General features: G+C 31.9%; 2 protein-coding genes across 6 annotated transcripts in view; one reads left to right on the top strand and one right to left on the bottom strand.

Moving 5' to 3' along the window:
* The first annotated feature begins 175 nt into the window (after positions 1–175).
* Positions 176–16,875, top strand: LOC132907507 (golgin subfamily B member 1-like). Of its 4 annotated transcripts, none has more exons than XM_060960695.1 (11): positions 176–439; positions 1,387–1,560; positions 1,635–2,012; positions 2,096–2,448; positions 2,534–3,293; positions 3,456–3,522; positions 4,590–4,718; positions 4,859–13,742; positions 15,274–15,437; positions 15,730–15,784; positions 16,084–16,875. In XM_060960695.1, exons 2-11 carry the CDS (start codon positions 1,393–1,395, stop codon positions 16,106–16,108), a joined length of 10,983 nt encoding a protein of 3,660 aa, XP_060816678.1. In that variant the 5' UTR covers positions 176–439; positions 1,387–1,392; the 3' UTR covers positions 16,109–16,875. The 4 variants fall into 4 exon arrangements, 3 of the variants coding, with proteins under 3 accessions (XP_060816678.1, XP_060816669.1, XP_060816665.1); XM_060960686.1 differs by having other exon boundaries at positions 3,456–3,564; XM_060960682.1 differs by lacking the exon at positions 176–439 and having other exon boundaries at positions 1,339–1,560; positions 3,456–3,564.
* The window catches only part of LOC132907528 (arylsulfatase B-like), a 14,804-nt gene continuing 13,656 nt past the window's right edge, over positions 16,870–18,017 (bottom strand). For both annotated transcript variants that reach the window (XM_060960722.1, XM_060960713.1), the window contains exon 9: positions 16,870–17,929. In XM_060960722.1, coding sequence (XP_060816705.1) covers positions 17,435–17,929 — 495 coding nt within the window. In that variant the 3' untranslated portion in view covers positions 16,870–17,434. The remainder of the gene's footprint in view (positions 17,930–18,017) is intronic.

Raw genomic sequence — 18,017 nt, 5'->3', positions numbered from 1 at the left:
AGAGGTTTCCAATTTGTACTTCACTAATATTAAAATGAAAATTCTAATATATGAAGAAAAATTAGGGAATAGATTCGGAATAGAATTGTATAAGTTTTAAATTGCTATTCTAAATTTTCTAACAGTCATAAAGACTTCCGTAATGTGGCAGCACATATGCGCTTAAGAGATCCAACCAACACTTCAAACTCCAATTGCTTCCGTATGTAAAGGGAGTAATGTAGACTTTACATTTTGAGGCATAGGATTACAATTTGCTTGGTATTTTTATGTACTTATTAGTAAAATTATTGTAAATATTGTAAAATTAATGAAATATGGACATGAATGGATTCGGTATTGATTACATACAGATGTGAGTGATAAAAATACTTTAATAAAATATGTGCACGAATGATAACGGGTTTCCATCTTGACAATTTCAGAAATATAAATAAAGGTAAATACAGTTTGAAAAATAATTACTTTGTATTCTTATAAGAATACAAGTTTATTTAGAATATATATGAAAATCACTTATTTTGATATGATTTCTAGTTTTTAATGTCAAAGAATGTTAGAATATGTGCTTTTCTCTTGTGACATAAATTACGTCATCTCATTACTATTTAAACTTATCTATGTAATTTTATTTATTGTTTAACATATTATCTATTTACTTCGTAATTTATGTATAACATGTTCCTTTTCTAATTAAACGTATTTTGAGGTTAACTTCTTCAGTTATCTATTCATTAGAAAGCCACATGTGTCATGTTATAATTTCAGTTTAAAATATTGTATGTAGAATTTGGTCAATTATTTTTTGATATTATATTAAACAAATATATAAATGTTTTATATATGTTTTATATTGTAGCTGTATAAATGTTTTGATATATAAAAATAAATTTATATTAAATGTATATAAGTACTAAAAGTTTTATATCTAGATTTATATTAAATGTATATTTCTTATTGTTGTATATAATATGTATACATTAAAATTAATATATGTGATATACAAGTATGCATTAATGAAAATGTCTATGTACAATACATAAGTCTGATTATAATATTAGTATATTTCTTATCTGATAGTTTATATAAGATGTCATTGAAAAAGTTTCTACTTAAATGCTGTGTTGTAAGCATTAAATATGCCACAAGGTAACTCGTGTGTATTCTGACATTCAACATCTATATATATAGATAATACAATTAGTTTACCCCCATTTAGTTTTCATCCAATTAGTCTATGAAAATGAGAGCAGTGGGTGACACACTGTCTGACCACTTTATAGAAACTTTCACTGCCATTGACATCATAATTTCTTATTTAAAAGAGTTCAAGTTTGTTTTATACAAATTATAATGAAGTGGTTTTTATTGTTCTTAATTCTACAGTTTACAATGTGGGGTGCATCAGAAGAATCACCAGGAACCACGGAAGGGGAAGCATCTGAAACTATGGCGCATGCGAAAGAAAAATGTGAACAAAATAAAAGCCAGTTGGAATCTCTTAAAGAAATTATGCTGAAAAATAAACAGAGTTTAAAAAAGAAAGAAGAGGAAGTTCAGGTAATAAATATTAATTTATAAAATTTTAATGAAAAGATTTGAATATCTCATTGAAAATTTAAATTTAAATTTAGGAATATGCAAGGAGACTTTCCAAAATTAAATCCAGAGCTAAATTGTCACGTAGAAGTAGAGAAAGAAATTTGACTTCTACAGATGTAACTCATACATCTGAGACATCTTTGGCAGATACATCTGAAGGAAGTATTGATGATATTAGTCAGGCAAAAACTGCAAAAGCAAAGTCTACTTTACTCCAAAAGAAGCTAGCAGAAAATAGAAAAGCTTTTGAACAACGTAACAAAGAAATAATAGAAACTAAACGTGCAGTTGAAGAGAAAGTAGAAGCTATTAGGCAACAGTTAGAAGAAAAAGATGTGGCAGTAGTGGGTTTTCAAAAGGAACAATTATCATCCATTGCCCCTGTTAAACCAGTCATGATTACTTCTGATGTTAGCAAACAATTTTTACAACCTTTTAATAATAAATATTTTTACTATGCTATTGGTAATTACACTTAACATTTTAATTATAGGTCATGTCACTAATACAAATTGAGAGTATTCAGGAAAAAGAAAACAAAATTGCAGAACTTACTAATAAAATTTTGGAGCTTGAAGCTACAATTATAGATCTCCAAGAAAATTTAAAAGAAAAAGACTCTGTTATTGAATCTAAGACAAAGGCAGTTACCCTTATGTCTGCAGATCTTTCAAAAAAGGGTAAAACGACGTTAGATATTCTCGAAGATACGAAAGACGAAATGCGAACGATGCAGGAACACTTTGTACTTTTAGAGACATCCCTGAAAAATAAAAACGAGAATCTCTTAATACAATTACAAGAAAGGGATAATAAAATAACAGAACTAGAAAATTCGGTTGATGGGTAATTTTATAAATTTATTAAATATATTTTATTACTGATTAAAATATATTTATTTATTATTTCTTCTATCTATTACTTTATTTAGGTTTAAGAAAGAAATTAACAAGCAAAAGTTGTCTGAGTCAGCAAGTGCTGACTTTTCTCGTTCCACAATGGATGCTTTGGTAGAAACTAAAGAAGCAATGAAATCAATGCAAGAAAATTTTGTACTAATGGAATCTTCCCTTAAAGCGAAAAATGAGAATTTATTACAACAGTTAAAAGATTATGAGTTGAAGTTAGCAGAAGCTAATGAACGAGTATTTAAATTGGAATCTGGTATTGGAATAGTCAGAGATCCGACTGTTGATGATTTGCAGTTTAAATTGCAAAAATTGGAACATAATAATAAACAGTTGCAAGATGAAAAATATGAGTTACAAAAAGGTGTTGCAGAATTACAAGATAAAATTGTAAATATATCTATGCATGGTAATGGTGCAATAATGGAAAAGGATAATAGAATAGTTGAACTTGAAAATTTAGTAGAAGAGTTAAAACAATCTAATAAGCTTCTTGAAGAAGAATCTAAAGCAGAATTGCAAAATCAAGTAGCAGATTTAACATCAAAAAATGAAGAATATTCAAATAAAATAACCGATCTGGAAAATTTGGTACACAAACTTGAAGAACAAAAAAATGAAATTATGGCAAAATTACCAGAAGAAAGTACTATTAAAGAAGGTGAAAAAGTGATGAAACTTACCAAAGAATTGGAAGAACTAAATAAGGGTATGATTAAAATTAAAGCACAACATAAAAGTAAAGTAAAAAGCCTACAAAAACAGTTGGAGAACTTTAAAAAGGTAAAATATATTAATGCTATTAATTTATAAGTTTTAAGGACAAAAATTTATTAATCATTTCAAAGCTCTATAATTTTTAAATTGATCAATTATGTGAAAGTATAAGTAATTATTTACTTAAAATAATAATGAAATTCGTTTACATGTAATTTTGTAATTTAGGTGTCTGATACAAATGCAGAACTTGTCAGATTGGGGAACCAAGTGGCATTATTAGAGGAAGAGAAAGGTAACCTTCAGCTGAGTCTGGTAGACTTTGATGAGCTTAAAGGTAGGAACCAGGGCAGAAATTCTGTCATCGTTGTTTTCATTGTTCTAGTTTTGTTATCAATTTTACGTGCAATGCATTGTCCATTTATATTATTCTTAAAATAATTATCCATAAGTCCTGTTGTTGTCTTCCTTACTGCAGAGAAATTTCAATGCCTATGTACATATTTATACATATGTATTTAATGATATATATAAGAAATTTATATTGAATTTTTGATAACTGATCTTGTATATATGAAATAGTTATATATATATATATAACACAAATTGTTAATATTTTTTGTATTCTTGTTGCCATAAGAGAAATATTGCTATTGAGACAATTGTAATTGTGCTAATTTCCGGTGATGGAATCTTTTTACCTGATTAGTTAGATACTTATACTAAATTATATGAATATTTATTGAGATTACTAATCAATTATATTATATCAGGTTTATTATTTTAACATAACATGGTACCTACTTTACTTGTCAAAGTTTGCTACACTCTGATTCATAGAACTAGATTTATTTGTTAGCACATATTTAATTTTGTATTATCTTTTACATGATTTTTTGCATAATTAACGTACTTGCATGAACAATTAGAAAAAAAGCAATTTTGCCATCTTTTTTAAAACCTTTGCAGTATATTGTATAATATTATTAATATTATATAAAATAACTGTCTAATATGGTTCAAAATATACGAGTTAACACTTGGATATATTAATAAATAAATAGGCGATAATTAAATTAACAAACAGACCTTAATTTATATTTGCTTTAAATTTGGGAATTTGTTTGTTGAATTAATGATTTGAAGAATATTAATCATGCTTAGTGTAAGATCAATTAATCTTAAAATTAATTAATAATTGGAGAATAGTTGATATGTTTAATTAAAAATTGTTGAATCTAAGCTTGTTGAATATGGATTTACTTGTAATAATGTAATATTTAAGTTGCTTGCTTTTGCATTTACTATCAATTAATATCAATTATATACATACATCATTGGCATGTTGTACGATTTGCATAGCCTCAGCAGGAGATTGGCAAGAACGTGTTGTTGATCTTGAAAGTAAAGTTTCTGCTCAAACGAAAGAAATTGAAATGCAAATTGAAGCCATTGCTATTCTAGAGAATCAAAAATTGGATCTTATGCAAGGTAATCTATGTATTGTTTTTTTCTTTTTGTATTAATTTGAATATAAAATTAATATTGAATACCAGATTTAAAAAAACATTTTAAAAGACATAAAATATAGATTTGATTATTCCATAATGAGTATTTGATTTTCACTTTAGAGCTCCATATGGCGAAGCGGGAAATTTCGTCTCTAGAGGCAGAAAATGCAGAATCCGAAAATCTTAGAGTAACTGCAGAAATGAAAGTGGTTGATCTTGAAGAGCAATTAGAAGCTATGCACAGATTGCAAAATGAAAGTAAATTAGAATCTTCAATGGAAGCTAATCATACAGAATTGATCAAACAAGTGGCAACATTAACACAAGAAAATGCCGAGTTATATAATAGAATATCAAAACTCGAGGAAAAAGGAACATCTGACACTGGGTCAACAGAGTCGTTCGAAACTGTACAAGAATTAGACAAGACCGATTTATTGAAAAAAGTCGAAGATTTGACACAGAAAAATAGTAATTTAACCCTTAAATTAAATAAACTTCAAGAAAAAGAAAATTTCCATGCTGAATCTACAGAATCTATAAATGACCCGGATAAAAATGAATTATTAAAGAAGATTGATCAATTAACCCAAGAAAACACAGATTTAACAATGAAGTTAAGCAGAGTGGAAGAGAAAGGATCTTCTGATACGGGTTCGACAGAATCTTTTGAACGGATTCCAGAGCACAACGAAAGTATAACAAAAATCGAGCTTCTCACACAAGAAAATAGCGAACTTGTAATTAAACTTACAAAACTTGAGGAACAACTAGAACATGTAGAATCTAAATCAAACGTTGATTTGAAATTAAAAGTTGATACTTTATTACAAGAAAATGATAATAAGTCTGTAGAATTATCTAACCTTAGAGTTCAAATAACAAATCTTATTGAAGAGAATAGTAAATTGCAGAAACAAATTGAAGTATTGTCTACGATTGTCAAATTGGATGATGATTCTCAAATTGAAACAAAATTATCTGAAGCTTCTGAGATATCAATTAGAGAAATTGATTTTAAAGCACAAGTTGATATATTAATGGAAGAAAAAAGTCTTTTACAAAAAGAGGTAAAAGAATTACGTAATTCATTAGATCAGTGGCATGAAACGACTCAGGATCTTCAAATCAATGATTTGAGAACCAAGATAGAAGAATTATTGAAAGAAAATGAAGAAGTAGTTACAAAGGTGTCAGAACTTAAAAGCTTTAATCAAAAGTTGAAAGATAATTTAACTGAAGTGATGCTAGAAAAAGAAAAATTACATCTAAAAATGAATCAAATGTTGCAAGATGATCCTGATAATGAGAAGTTAGAACTTATTGAAAAATTAGAAAAACTAAATCAAGAAAAACAAGATGCTGTTCAAGATAGCACTGGTTTACAGAAATCGGGTCAGGAAGTATTTGAAACTCCACAATCCGATGATGCCCTATCTCAACAAACAGAATTCATGATTGTTGCTTCCTTAGAACATGAGATAGAAAAATGCAAAAGTTTAATCACAGAACAAACAGGCCTAATTGAAGAAATGAAAATAAAACTTGCAAACAAGGAAGAAGAATTAGAGGAAAAAGGTAAACAGATTATGGAATGTGAAAAGTCTGGAAAGAAAGTAGAAATCTTGGAAAATGAATTAAAAGAAATGTTTGATACTTTAGAAGAATGGAAATATAAGTGCAATGAAATGCAAGAAAAGATGGAGAAACTAGAAGCAGGAAAAGCTTCCATCGAAGAGGGATTCAAAATTTTGCAAAATGAATACAAAATATTACTAGATGAAAAGGAAAAGAAAGATGCAGAAATTATTTCACTGCAACAACAATTGCATAGTACAACGACGACATTTGAATTAAAGCATCAGGAGCAGATTGCAGCTATCTCTGAAAAGGATAATGAAATTGCTAATTTTAAAGCAATTGTTGAAGACAAAAATCAAGAGTTACAAGCTAAAAATGCGGAATTACAAAATAAAATGATTATGATAGATAGTTTACAGGATGAACTTAATAACTATAAAATGTTAATCCAAGACAAAGATTCATTGCTAACGTCGATATCTAACGAAGTAGCAAATCTTAGTAATCTAGTGAAAAGTAAAGAAGAAGAAGTACATTCTTTGAGAAAAGACATTGTCGAATTGAATAACAAAGTAAAGGAATCAAAGCCTATGAAAGATTATGATGCTTTGGTAGAGCAATTGAAAGATAAGGATATGATCCTTGATGAACTAGAGTGTAATATCAATGCAACCACGAAAGAAAATAGTAATTTATTGGAAAAAGTAAAAAATCTGTCTCAGCAAAATTACGATATTCAAAATCAATTAGTCGAGAAGCAACGAGAATTTGTTGATTTAATTACAATGAAAGATCATCTAGAAGTACAAATTGTGGAAGCTAAGAATGAAAAAGGTGAAGCTGAAAGGCAAGTTTGGGAATTACAGAGCATTATAGATAATAATACAGGGTTTGTGAATGATGTGCAAGCAGAATTAAGAAGCGCGTATAAACAAATAGAACAATTAAAAGTGAAGCATACTGAAGATACCCAAATGCAAAACCAGAGACTTGAAAATGTAATTGAAGAATTGAATGCCAAGATGCAAGAATGTGAAATCTTGAAAGGTGAATTAGAAGAAAAGGAAAGATTAGTTGGTCATAATATAACTGAAGAAACTAAACTTGCTTTAGAAGCTAAAGTTGCTGATTTGGAGCAAAAGTTAAAGGATTCGGACGACAAGATACAAATGCAGCTAGAAAAGATGAAAAAAATTGCCGCTAATCTAAAGAAGAAGACAGCGGTATGTCAAGAGCTTGAGAGTAGGGTTACCGAGCTCGAAGAGAAGTGGACGACCGAAAAAGATGAAAAAGAAGCTAAAAACAAGCAAATTCAGGATGTGGAGATTGCAATACGCGAAAAGGATAATAGAATAGCCGATTTAGAAGAGAAACTAATACAAGCTAGAAATGAGTCCACAGAAGCTTCCAAAAATATCGAAAGATTAACAAATGATTTGACTAATTCAAAGGAGAAGATGCCTCTCCTTATGCAACAACTTACAGAAATGGAAGAGGAAATTGTGAAATTACGTAAAGATATTGAATCTTCTACAGCAGAACTTGCAACAGAAAGAGAAAGCAAACAGAATATAATATCGGAATATGAATCTTATAAACAGCAGGTTATTCAAGAAAATGAACGTAAACAATTGGAGCTAGAGGACATAAAGGAGAAAGCTAGAGAGCTTAGTGTACGAATGCAAGTTATGGAAGCAGAGTATGTTGACCAGCTTGCATTAATTAATGACCTTAAGGCTCAAAATGGGCTATTACTGTCAAAGCAGGCGCATATTAATGAAAAACTGGAAATTGTTGAAAAGGAGTCGGAAGAACGCAGATTGTTGATCGAGCAGATGGAGAAAGCAGTTATTAACACATCAACGGAAACTACTCAAACTTTGGAAGAAGAAGTTACTGAGGATGATACAAAAATGACTGGAGTCCAACATTGTAGTCATTGTGAACAATGCCAGACTTTGGTGCAAGCATTGGAAGCAAAATTACAAGAACGAGAAGCTGAAATTGAGAATTTGGATAATGAATTAGCTAATTCCATTGGTAACTTTGTTCAGATGAGAGAATCTCTTAGATTCAACGATTTGATGAATCAAACTAGTATGAGAAATAGATCATTGGAAGATCCATACAATGATCTTTTGTTCCAGTATAATTCATTGATAGCAAATCACGAGGAGGTGAAAGCAAAATTGGAGGAAACATTGAGAGAAAATAAAGAATTGATAGGGAAAGTTGAAGAACAGCAATCTAGAAATGCCACTTTGGAAGAAAAGATAGTTAGAACAGAGCAGATATTAGAAGACAATAAACAGAACATAGAAAGATTGGAAGGTGCTGATCTATTAAATTCTGATTTAACCAAAGAATGCAAAATACGAGAAACAGAATTATTAAACATGCAACAAAAAATGCAAATTGTTCAGAAACGCACTGATGAACTAGAACAACAATTGAGCTTTCAAATAGATTCTCTTAAATCAATGGAAGCACAGAGAGAAATGGCAGAAAAATTGTTGCAAGATACTAGACACAGTTTGGAACAAGAAATTGAGTCTCTTAAAGTCAATAAAGAATCCAGTGAAAAGAAAATAGAGGAATTAAAGATGGAGTTAGATGCGTATAGAAATTTGAATACAGAATCTATAGAGAAATCAAAGAAAGAGTCACCCGTTCTTGACAGTACTCCTCAGAATAATGCTCCCCAATTATTTGATGCTTCTAAAATCTTTGGTATGTCATCTGCTTCCAATTCCGATCTTTTGATTAACAAAGAAGTGAGAAGGTTGCAGACTTTATTAAACGAAAAGGAAGCACAGTGCTCTAATCTAACTCAAGAGATTAATCATCTGCAGAAATTGATGATTGAAGAGAGGACACAGATATCTCAAAATTATAGTCAACGTGTTGAAGAATTAGAAGCTTCACAGAAACAATTACATGCTGCAGAGGCAAATGTGGAAAAGCTAAAAGAAGTACTGACTGAAAAAGAAAATCAGATTGATTCACTGAATGCAGAGTTACATAATCTTAGTACGCAAATGATGGAACAGCAAAATGATATTGAAAATAAGTTCAAGGATTCATTGTTAGCTAAAGATAATCAGATAGAGAAATTAAACATGACTTTAATCTCCACGAAGGAAGAATTAAACAAAACTGTTGAAGATAAAAACCAACAAAAAGTCCTTTTAGACTCGTGCAAATTACAAATAAATAATTTAGAGGCAGAACTGAAAAATTCTACCGATCTTGAATTGATAACAGAGTTGGAAAATCGTGTATCAATTCTTACCAAGGAGAGAGATTTGTTGCAACTGCAAGTGAATGATTTGTCTAGGTCCATGAAGGAGTTGAAGGACTCTATGAACGTTGAACGACACTTGCAGATGAAGATTGAGAAAATTATGCATGAGGGAGATGAAGCTACAGAACCAGTTGTAAACCTTACTCAAGCTCTGGAAGAGGTGTATAAACAGTCCGATAAAACACCCACCATCATGGATATGTCGAAAGAATCTACTCCATTAGAGGAAATTACTGTTGGACAACAGACAGAACCGAAGACCACAAAAGTTACAACAGAGGAAATTCAGCAGGAGGTTTCCTTGGATGTGGAAGCAGCATGGGATGCTGGATCAATGGAAAAACTCGACGAGGAAACCTGGGGATGGAATGTGGATGATGCTCAGTTAATTGATGAACAGCATCTCACTACTACATTGATTCCAAGCAAGGAAATGCAGTTACAAGCCAAAATAGATGATCTACAGGATCAGATCAAAGATTTAGAGAAGGAGAAGGAGAAGATGACGGAAGAAAGTAAGGCTACTCAATTGAGGAATGCAAAACTGATAAAAAAATTGAAAGAGTATAAGGTACAGCTGGAGAGTCTCCAACAACAGATAAAAATACAGAAGTCAGCAAGTGATTTTTATGAATTAGATTCTGCAATAGAGGAAGAATTGAAGTCTCAGATTAGTAAATTGGAAAAGACCTTAGTAGAGCTTAAAGAAGAACAGAAAAATACTGTTGCTGAGAAAGAGGCTTTGATAAAACGTTTAGATGTGGTAGTTTCTGCGAATGAAAGGTATATGGAAATGAAAGAAAGACAGGACATGGATATGGAAGTATTACGTATTCAAAATAAGGAATTATCTGATAAAGTCGAGGTTCTTGACAAACGACTACAGGAAAGTGCAGTTAAGTTAGACGGAAATGACATTTCTAAAAATGAAAACATTTCTTTGAACGAAGAGTCTAAGCCAGTTATACAGGAACGCTCTCGAGAAAAGCGATCTGTTCAGGAAGCAGATTACGAAAATTTGTGTAAAACATATAAAGATGAGATCGACGATCTTAAGGATGAGATGGAGGCGCTTGCAACTGAAAATGAGCAACTTCAACATTTCTTAGAAGAGTTAAAGATGAAATTATCTGCTTTAGAATCAAAACGAACTGCGGAAGAAAATGAATCTATCCAGATCGTAGACGATTTAAATAAAAGAATTTCGGAATTGCAGGGAATGTTAAGCAAATCTAGAGAAGAATATGATTTATTGAGGAAGCAGTATGAACAGAGTTTGATGGATGCCAATGATCAAGTTACGGCCATGAGACAAAATACTGATTTTTTGAAGGAGGAAGCATTTGAAAAAACTAGTAAATTGGAAATGGAAATAGCCGATTTGCGTCAACAAATCGAAATCTCCGAATCAAATGCTATCGAACTACAGAAAAGATTACAGGACGTTCTACAAGAAAAAGCATCTGCAGAAGAAAAGCTAACCGCTTTAATGACATCTTCAGAGAAACAATTATCTTCTATGAATGCGTCGATGGTGGAAGTGATCGATCTTTTGAATATCAGAATACAAGAAGTGGCGGACTTGAAGCAGGAACTTCAAAAACAGTATACAGACAATGAAGGTGCAAAGTTAAAATTACAGGACACTATACAGGGTCTGAATCAGGAGCTCAATGAAAAGAAACAACAGCTGGAAATTCTGAAAAAATCTCTTAGTGACAAAGAAAATGAATGTATTCAGCAACAGAGTATGGAAACTGTCAGTGCTACTGTCAGTCAAGCTACTCAAGAGTTAGTACAAAAACATGCAATAGAAATTGAGGAAAAAGAAAAACAGATACAAAATCTTAATGAAAGACTATCGACGTTAGAGAAAGTTATAAGTGAGCATTCACTTGAAAAACAGAGTAATATTTCTCAGTTTCGTATTCTGCAACAAGAACTGGAGCTTTTAAAGCAAAATTTGATGGAAAAGGAGTCAAATCTAGAATCTATTCAGGTTAATTTAATATCAATAACTGACCAGTTGACCGAGAAACAACTAGAGTTATCTGAAAGCAAGGCAAGAGTTCAAAAATTGTCGTTGGATAATCAAAGATATACAGAAACGATTGAAGAACTGAATAAGCGTTTGAATGAATCTGAAGCAGCATCAGTCAGTGTAAATGAATACATATTACGTATTCAGACTTTAGAGCAAGAAGTTCAAAGTACGACGTTAACTTTGATGGAGAAAGAGTCGATTTTGCAGCATCATATTCAGGAAACCACAGAGCAGAAGATAGTTTTAGATAACAATAAAATTGAAATTGATAAACTTCGTACAGAGGTACAAAACGTAGAAGATTTGAAAAATGAGCTCTTAAGGAAAACAGAACAAATAGACATTTTAAATTTGGAATTAGAAGCCACTCGTAAGACATTAGAAGAAACTCATCATAGTTTGAATGAGAAGGTATCTCTATTAGAGAAGAGCAGTCAAACGTTAAATGAGAAACAAATGGAGATTGATAGATTATTAACTACTGTACAGCAGAGTCAACATCAACCGAGCTCTTCTAATACTATAGATGGTTTACCAGTTTTTAAAATGGGTAATAACGAACAAAATTTACAGCGTACGATAGATAATATGCAGGTTGAATTGGAAAGGAAGGAAGAAGAGATTGAGCATTTGAAATACATTCTAAATGAAAATACATATCCCAGCATAATTCAAGAAATGCAACAAAGAATCAATTGCCTGTATAATGAAAAGGCTGAGTTGGAATCTGCTTTGGAAGTAGCTACTATAAGAGCCGAAGATAAGGAAAAACAAATTGACGCTTTGAAACAACGAATAGAGATACAAAATCAAGAATTTGTTTCCAAAGAAGAGGCAAGTCTTCATTCCAAAGATCGAAGATCGGTTCAAGATCAAGAACAAATTGTTAGGCTTCAGAATGAGTTGTATGCCAAGGAACAGGAAATTAACGAACTAAAGTATGTCATAGCTGAGAAAGACTCTCAGTTGTCTCTTCAAGCCAGCATGGAGCCTCAATCAGATGAATTTGAATTGCGTGAAATGGTGCAGAGATTGACTACTGAATTATACGGTAAGGAACAGGAAATTCAACATTTGAAATCAACAATTGTTGGATTGCAGAAAGAAGCTTCTCGTTTGCAAGAATTTGAGAGGCTCTCGGAAACAACTAAAGAAGCTATACAAAAACTTAGTATCGAGAAAGAACAGGTTCGTTTGGAGGCTCATGAATTCTTGGAGAAGAAACTGAGAGAGAAAGAAATGGAGATCGACGAAATAAAGCAAAGATTAGTCAAGGAAAATCAAAATATTTTAAACGAACTACGATTGAGGGATACGGACATTGAAAATCTGAAGAAGCAACTGAAAGAATTTTCTACGATAGAGCAGACAATGAAAAACGAATTGCACCAGAAGGACGAAGAATTGATTCGAGTTAGCTCCGACCTGGCAGAGAAAGAACGTAGGTTGGCCGAATTGAGTATCACCAAAGATGCGGAGCTTCACAATTTGAAAATTCAAATTCATGAGAAAGAGGAACGTATAGAGGAAGTTTTAGCATCATACGATGAAGCAAGAAAACAACTTACCGAGCTCAAAAATACTTTAGCGGCCAGAGAAACGGAAATAAATTCATTGAAGACACTTTTAGAAGAGAAAGTGAAGGAATATGAATTAATTCGAAATGTTTTAACGAAAGACGTTCCTGCGACTGATACTTCTGCAGTTCGAAGCGTAGAAGCTTCTGACGAAGAAAACAAAGCGTCGACTTCGCAAGAACTAGATCTTGCGTTATATATGCTTCATCAAAGGGACGTCAGATGTGAGGAATTGACGCACGAATTGATGCAGTTACTCGAAGAACGTGACACATTGCAATTACGCCTCTCTAACGCAATCAGAGTGAACGAAGAGCTGAGGAAGATGGGTAGTTCAGCGAGCTCCGACCTCAGCCCAAAAAAGGAGGCGTCATCTTCTAGCACTGTGGAACCAATCGTGGAACATCCTTCACCGTCAAAGTCTGAGGGACCAGTCGAGATAGCGAAAGAGGCTATTGATACTCCAATTGGAGAAGACAAGGAAACTCTTGCCCTGAAGTATGTATTATATTCTTTTATCTTAATTAAATTGTATATATAGTACATAATTCATTGATATCTATCATTATTTAGTATAGTCGCTATATAGTGTTATACACATTCCTTTTTGGAATAGTTGAGGCATTAATATTTAACTTTATATGAGGTAATATATTAGGTTGTCTCAAAAGTTTCTTTCTTTCGTTTTATAGTTCCAATGGAACAAAATAGATCATACGTAATTCAATAAAATAATATAAGACAATAGAATATTGTGCATCTATTATTTCCTTATAAAACGAAAGAAACTTTTGGGGCAACTTAATACATATAATATATCTCTATGTTTTTAAATAGAAGTGGTCTTCAGGCATGGTTTATTTTGATTCTTTTTTATTCACAAAGAAAAAATGTATTATTATTGAAGGACTTTTATAAATTTCAATTCAAACATCTCGTCGAAGAATTATTATTTTAAAATAATACTTTTTAGTGTCAAGAAAAATAATTACACGTTTGATTCTAGCGTATTATCCTCTGTAATATTTTTCATTCGTTTAGCTGATAGTTTCTATTAAATAAGATATCATAATTCAATAGAAAGAGTTTTTAATTTTGTGTTAATTAAAGGATTATACATTTGTTTAGCCCCTAAGTTTGCTTAGCGCGTAGCAGATCTGGAAACAAGCTTTCCAAGTTGATTCATCCTTTCCTCTGTAGCCCTGTATGATCTGTTCATGTTGTGTGAAGCTCTGCAGCAATTAATCTGAACAAGACAAATGTTTTCAATTAAATATGAGTGCGTTTCAAGAAACTAATGAGCGTCAATTTTTTGGAGCTCCTGTTACGTCCAGCAAATTAAAGATTCAAAGGTTTGATAAGCAAAATTTTTTTCAAATCTCTTTTCTTGAATTATATACAGGATGCCTTCGAAATTATAGTACAAGCGGTCGGGTGGTGATTTTACGTGCAAAAATAAGCCGAAAGGAAGGAATAACATTTTTTCATTTAACGCTTCATTTTCAAGAGAAGTGTGTTTGAAAGCTTAGCAAATCGTGACATTGTCCATGTTTAATAATACAGACACGAGCAGAAACAAAAGTTTCATAATTCGAAATTTCCAGCTAATGCAGGATACCTGATGGGCTTTTAAACTTAATTTTTTCGAAAACGGAGCTTTAAATAAAAAAGTGATATTCTTTTCTTTTTCTGATCTATTTTTGCATGTAAAATCACCACCTAATCGCTTATAGTATGATTTCGGAGACACCCTGTATAGCATCTCTAGATTGAACAAAAGAAAAGAAAACATAGAAATTGAACTTTAATGGGTTCAGTTTAATAAATTCATGGATCAGCTGGTTGTAAAGACATAAGCTACTTATAAGAGCTTTAAATGTGTGAATGCAGTGGTAAATTCGTTTCTGAGCGCTTCATTCGTAAGGAGAGAATTAACTTTATATTTTCCTCGGCGGAAATATGTTAAGATGTGTTTGTGAGTAGTATAGTAAGCTCCTTATTTCATTGTACAAGCTAGTTTTCCCTTTAGGCTGTCGCAGCTGCAAACGGTGAGCCACGCAAAAGACGTGCGATTGAGGGATGAGCGAGAATTAAGGCACACACAGCAAATGTCTTTGCTAGCGCACAAAGACGTTCTAAGTACCTTGCCCCCAGAAGCAGCTGCCCGGCTCGTCAATGCAAATTATACACTCTGTATGTATCCTCAGGCATATTTAACATTTCCAGTTTTCATCTTCCAGAGTATTAAGCAATAGTACGTAGGACTCTCTTTGGCTTTGTACGTGTTTTGTTTTTCATTATATTTTAAGCTTTTTTTTTTAATCTTAATCATTATCATAAAAGTGATGTAGCAGAACATTTGATTAGTTTGAAGACAAATTTAACAGGATATAAAATTTTAGGAAAATGTTTTGTAAGATTTTTATAGAAGTTTCAAGGTATTTTTAAAGCGTTGGCTACAAATCTTCTAATTTTCTGCTTACAGCTAGGGATGTTCAAAGTCAGTCGAGTGTTTTGCTGAATTGGCTGTGGGGAAAAAGGTAGTTTTCTAATTATATCACTATAGATTAGTTTTGATTAATAAAAAGAGATAATAACAGTCATTGACCTTTTAACTAATCGTTTCTAATTCTATAAAATATTTGGATGCTTAATCTCAATGTTAAATGAAATTTTTTTCTTTCATCCGTTCCTTTCATTTTATACTTTGATTTATAAATTTAAGAAAATATTTAGAATCGCGAGACAATGCATTACTGTTTCTTTTTCGAAATTTGTATATCCAAGAAATGTTTATCATAAGATAATTAATATTAACACGATGTCAACGTAATTGTAGCACGCCAAAGGTGGTGCACATGTGATGGAATATTAATGACGGTGAAGTGAACACCATCCTTGCCTTCTGGATACATTCCTGCCAAGTGCCAACTGCCGGGGCTATTCCTGTAATTAGACTAGATCGAACGAGATAAACGCGATTAAAGATGTGACGCACGTATTCCTGTGATTCAAGGATGCAAAGGTGTCTGTATTTTTAATGTGACAATTCTGAGCGTTGGAACATTAATCGCGTCGTGCTTCTAAAGGAACTTCTCCTGAAGCTTTTAAAACGAAAAGGTTGCTCCATCTCTTCAGAGGAAAAGAGAGTGTGAGAGCATGACTAAACTGTATTATAATCGTTGTATAGCTTTTGTGTTTAGATATATTATAACGAAACATTGCCTTGAAGAAAAACTGTATATTTCAGTTATTTTATTAGCTATGAAATTGTTAATAGTATAAGATGTTTCTTGGGTATCGAGTTCTGATATCTGATGGAAGAATATTTGTTCCGATGGTTACTCTTTATAGTTTTTGCAAACTGTTTTGTTCAAAATGCGTTTTATGCAAATTCTCTGTGATTTGCCAACCGTTTATTGACGTAAACGGTATAGATGAAATTGATAGCAAATTGAAATAAAATGGTAGCAAAACACAAGATCATCGAAATCTAGATATCGATCGCAAATGGAAGTGCCGTATTTGTTGCTTTTTAAATGCGATGATTCGAACTTTCTATTTCCACGAAATTTTGTACAGAAACAAGAAAGCGTCGGTGAATAAATAAATTATGAAACTGAAGTATTTATTCATAAAAGTGTTTTTATTGTTGATCATTCATGTGACAGATCTTAGTTAAATGAACACACGTGCGCGTGTGTTTAATTCTGTTAGAAGTGATATAATCTAGGTGTAATTTTTGTTTTTAATCAGTATGAATATTTCGTAAGCATTAATTAAGATTGTCGACTATTTACAAATGTTGCGAATTATTCGATGAATTTTTCTCAAAGTACAACAAACTTACTGAACAAGCGGTACCTTTAAACCTGGAATTTGTATTTTATCGTTGTCATCCTATTAACGATATAATACTTCTGTATATCGTATGGATCACATTTTCTATAGGAAAGTAAAGAACGAGATGACACGAGATAAAAACCGTGAAACTTCTGTACACGCTTTCATTCAATACATTTCATGAATTTCTAAATGAACAAGTATCGTATGTAGTTTAACTATTCGATAGAACAATTAACAATTCAAATAGAACATTATTAATATCTTTGTAAAAGAGTACGACGAGTATAATAAATTTTTACGGTAATTAAAAGAGGTTTAGCGCTCGTGTATCTCGTTCGAAGATGTCAATTTATATCTTCGTGTCTAGGCGTATCATTTCGTCTTGTATCTGGTACAACACTAGAAAATGTTACTTCGCTGTTATCTATAGTACAAGTGACTCCTTCATGATAATTCTGATATTCAGGATTCCGCAAGTTGTTCGAATTAGTTCTCTTAGAATTAAAAGCAATGATTGCTCCAATGAGGAAAAAACAACAAATGATAGACATTACTGCGATCGTTCGATCGGTGTAATATTCAGGCTGCTTAATATTCGTATAAGCGAGCATTAATGGATTAGGTTCGGCCCAACTGGTCCAGGTGTTATTCCAAAGCGATGGATCCGATCTAGGATCTCCATCCAAATTACTAGGAGGTATCATGGTTAATCTGTGCCTAATAAGAATCGTTTGAAATATAGCTAAAATCACAGGATTTCTCTCAGCAAGATTCACCATTTCGCAAGGATCTTGTTTTATATTAAAGAGACATGGTGCTATCATTGGCTCGCAAGGGATCTGTAATAAAATTGTAGACAAATTTTTTAGCGGTTTGCAACACAAGACGGTTATAAAACTTATTATAAGATATTTTTACCAGTGAAAA

This window comes from Bombus pascuorum, chromosome 1 (genome assembly GCF_905332965.1).
Source record: "Bombus pascuorum chromosome 1, iyBomPasc1.1, whole genome shotgun sequence".
Lineage (NCBI taxonomy): Eukaryota > Metazoa > Arthropoda > Insecta > Hymenoptera > Apidae > Bombus > Bombus pascuorum.
Note: the sequence above shows the minus strand (reverse complement) of the source record. Positions and strands in the feature narration are given on the sequence as shown.

Bases quoted from the DNA above. Each gene is read 5' to 3' on its own strand.
- LOC132907507 (XM_060960682.1), top strand. From the start codon at position 1,354: ATGAAGTGGTTTTTATTGTTCTTAATTCTACAGTTTACAATGTGGGGT. The intron at 13,743-15,273 runs GTATGTATTATA...TTTTCCCTTTAG, and splicing joins AAGGAAACTCTTGCCCTGAA to GCTGTCGCAGCTGCAAACGG. The intron at 15,438-15,729 runs GTATGTATCCTC...TTCTGCTTACAG, and splicing joins CAATGCAAATTATACACTCT to CTAGGGATGTTCAAAGTCAG.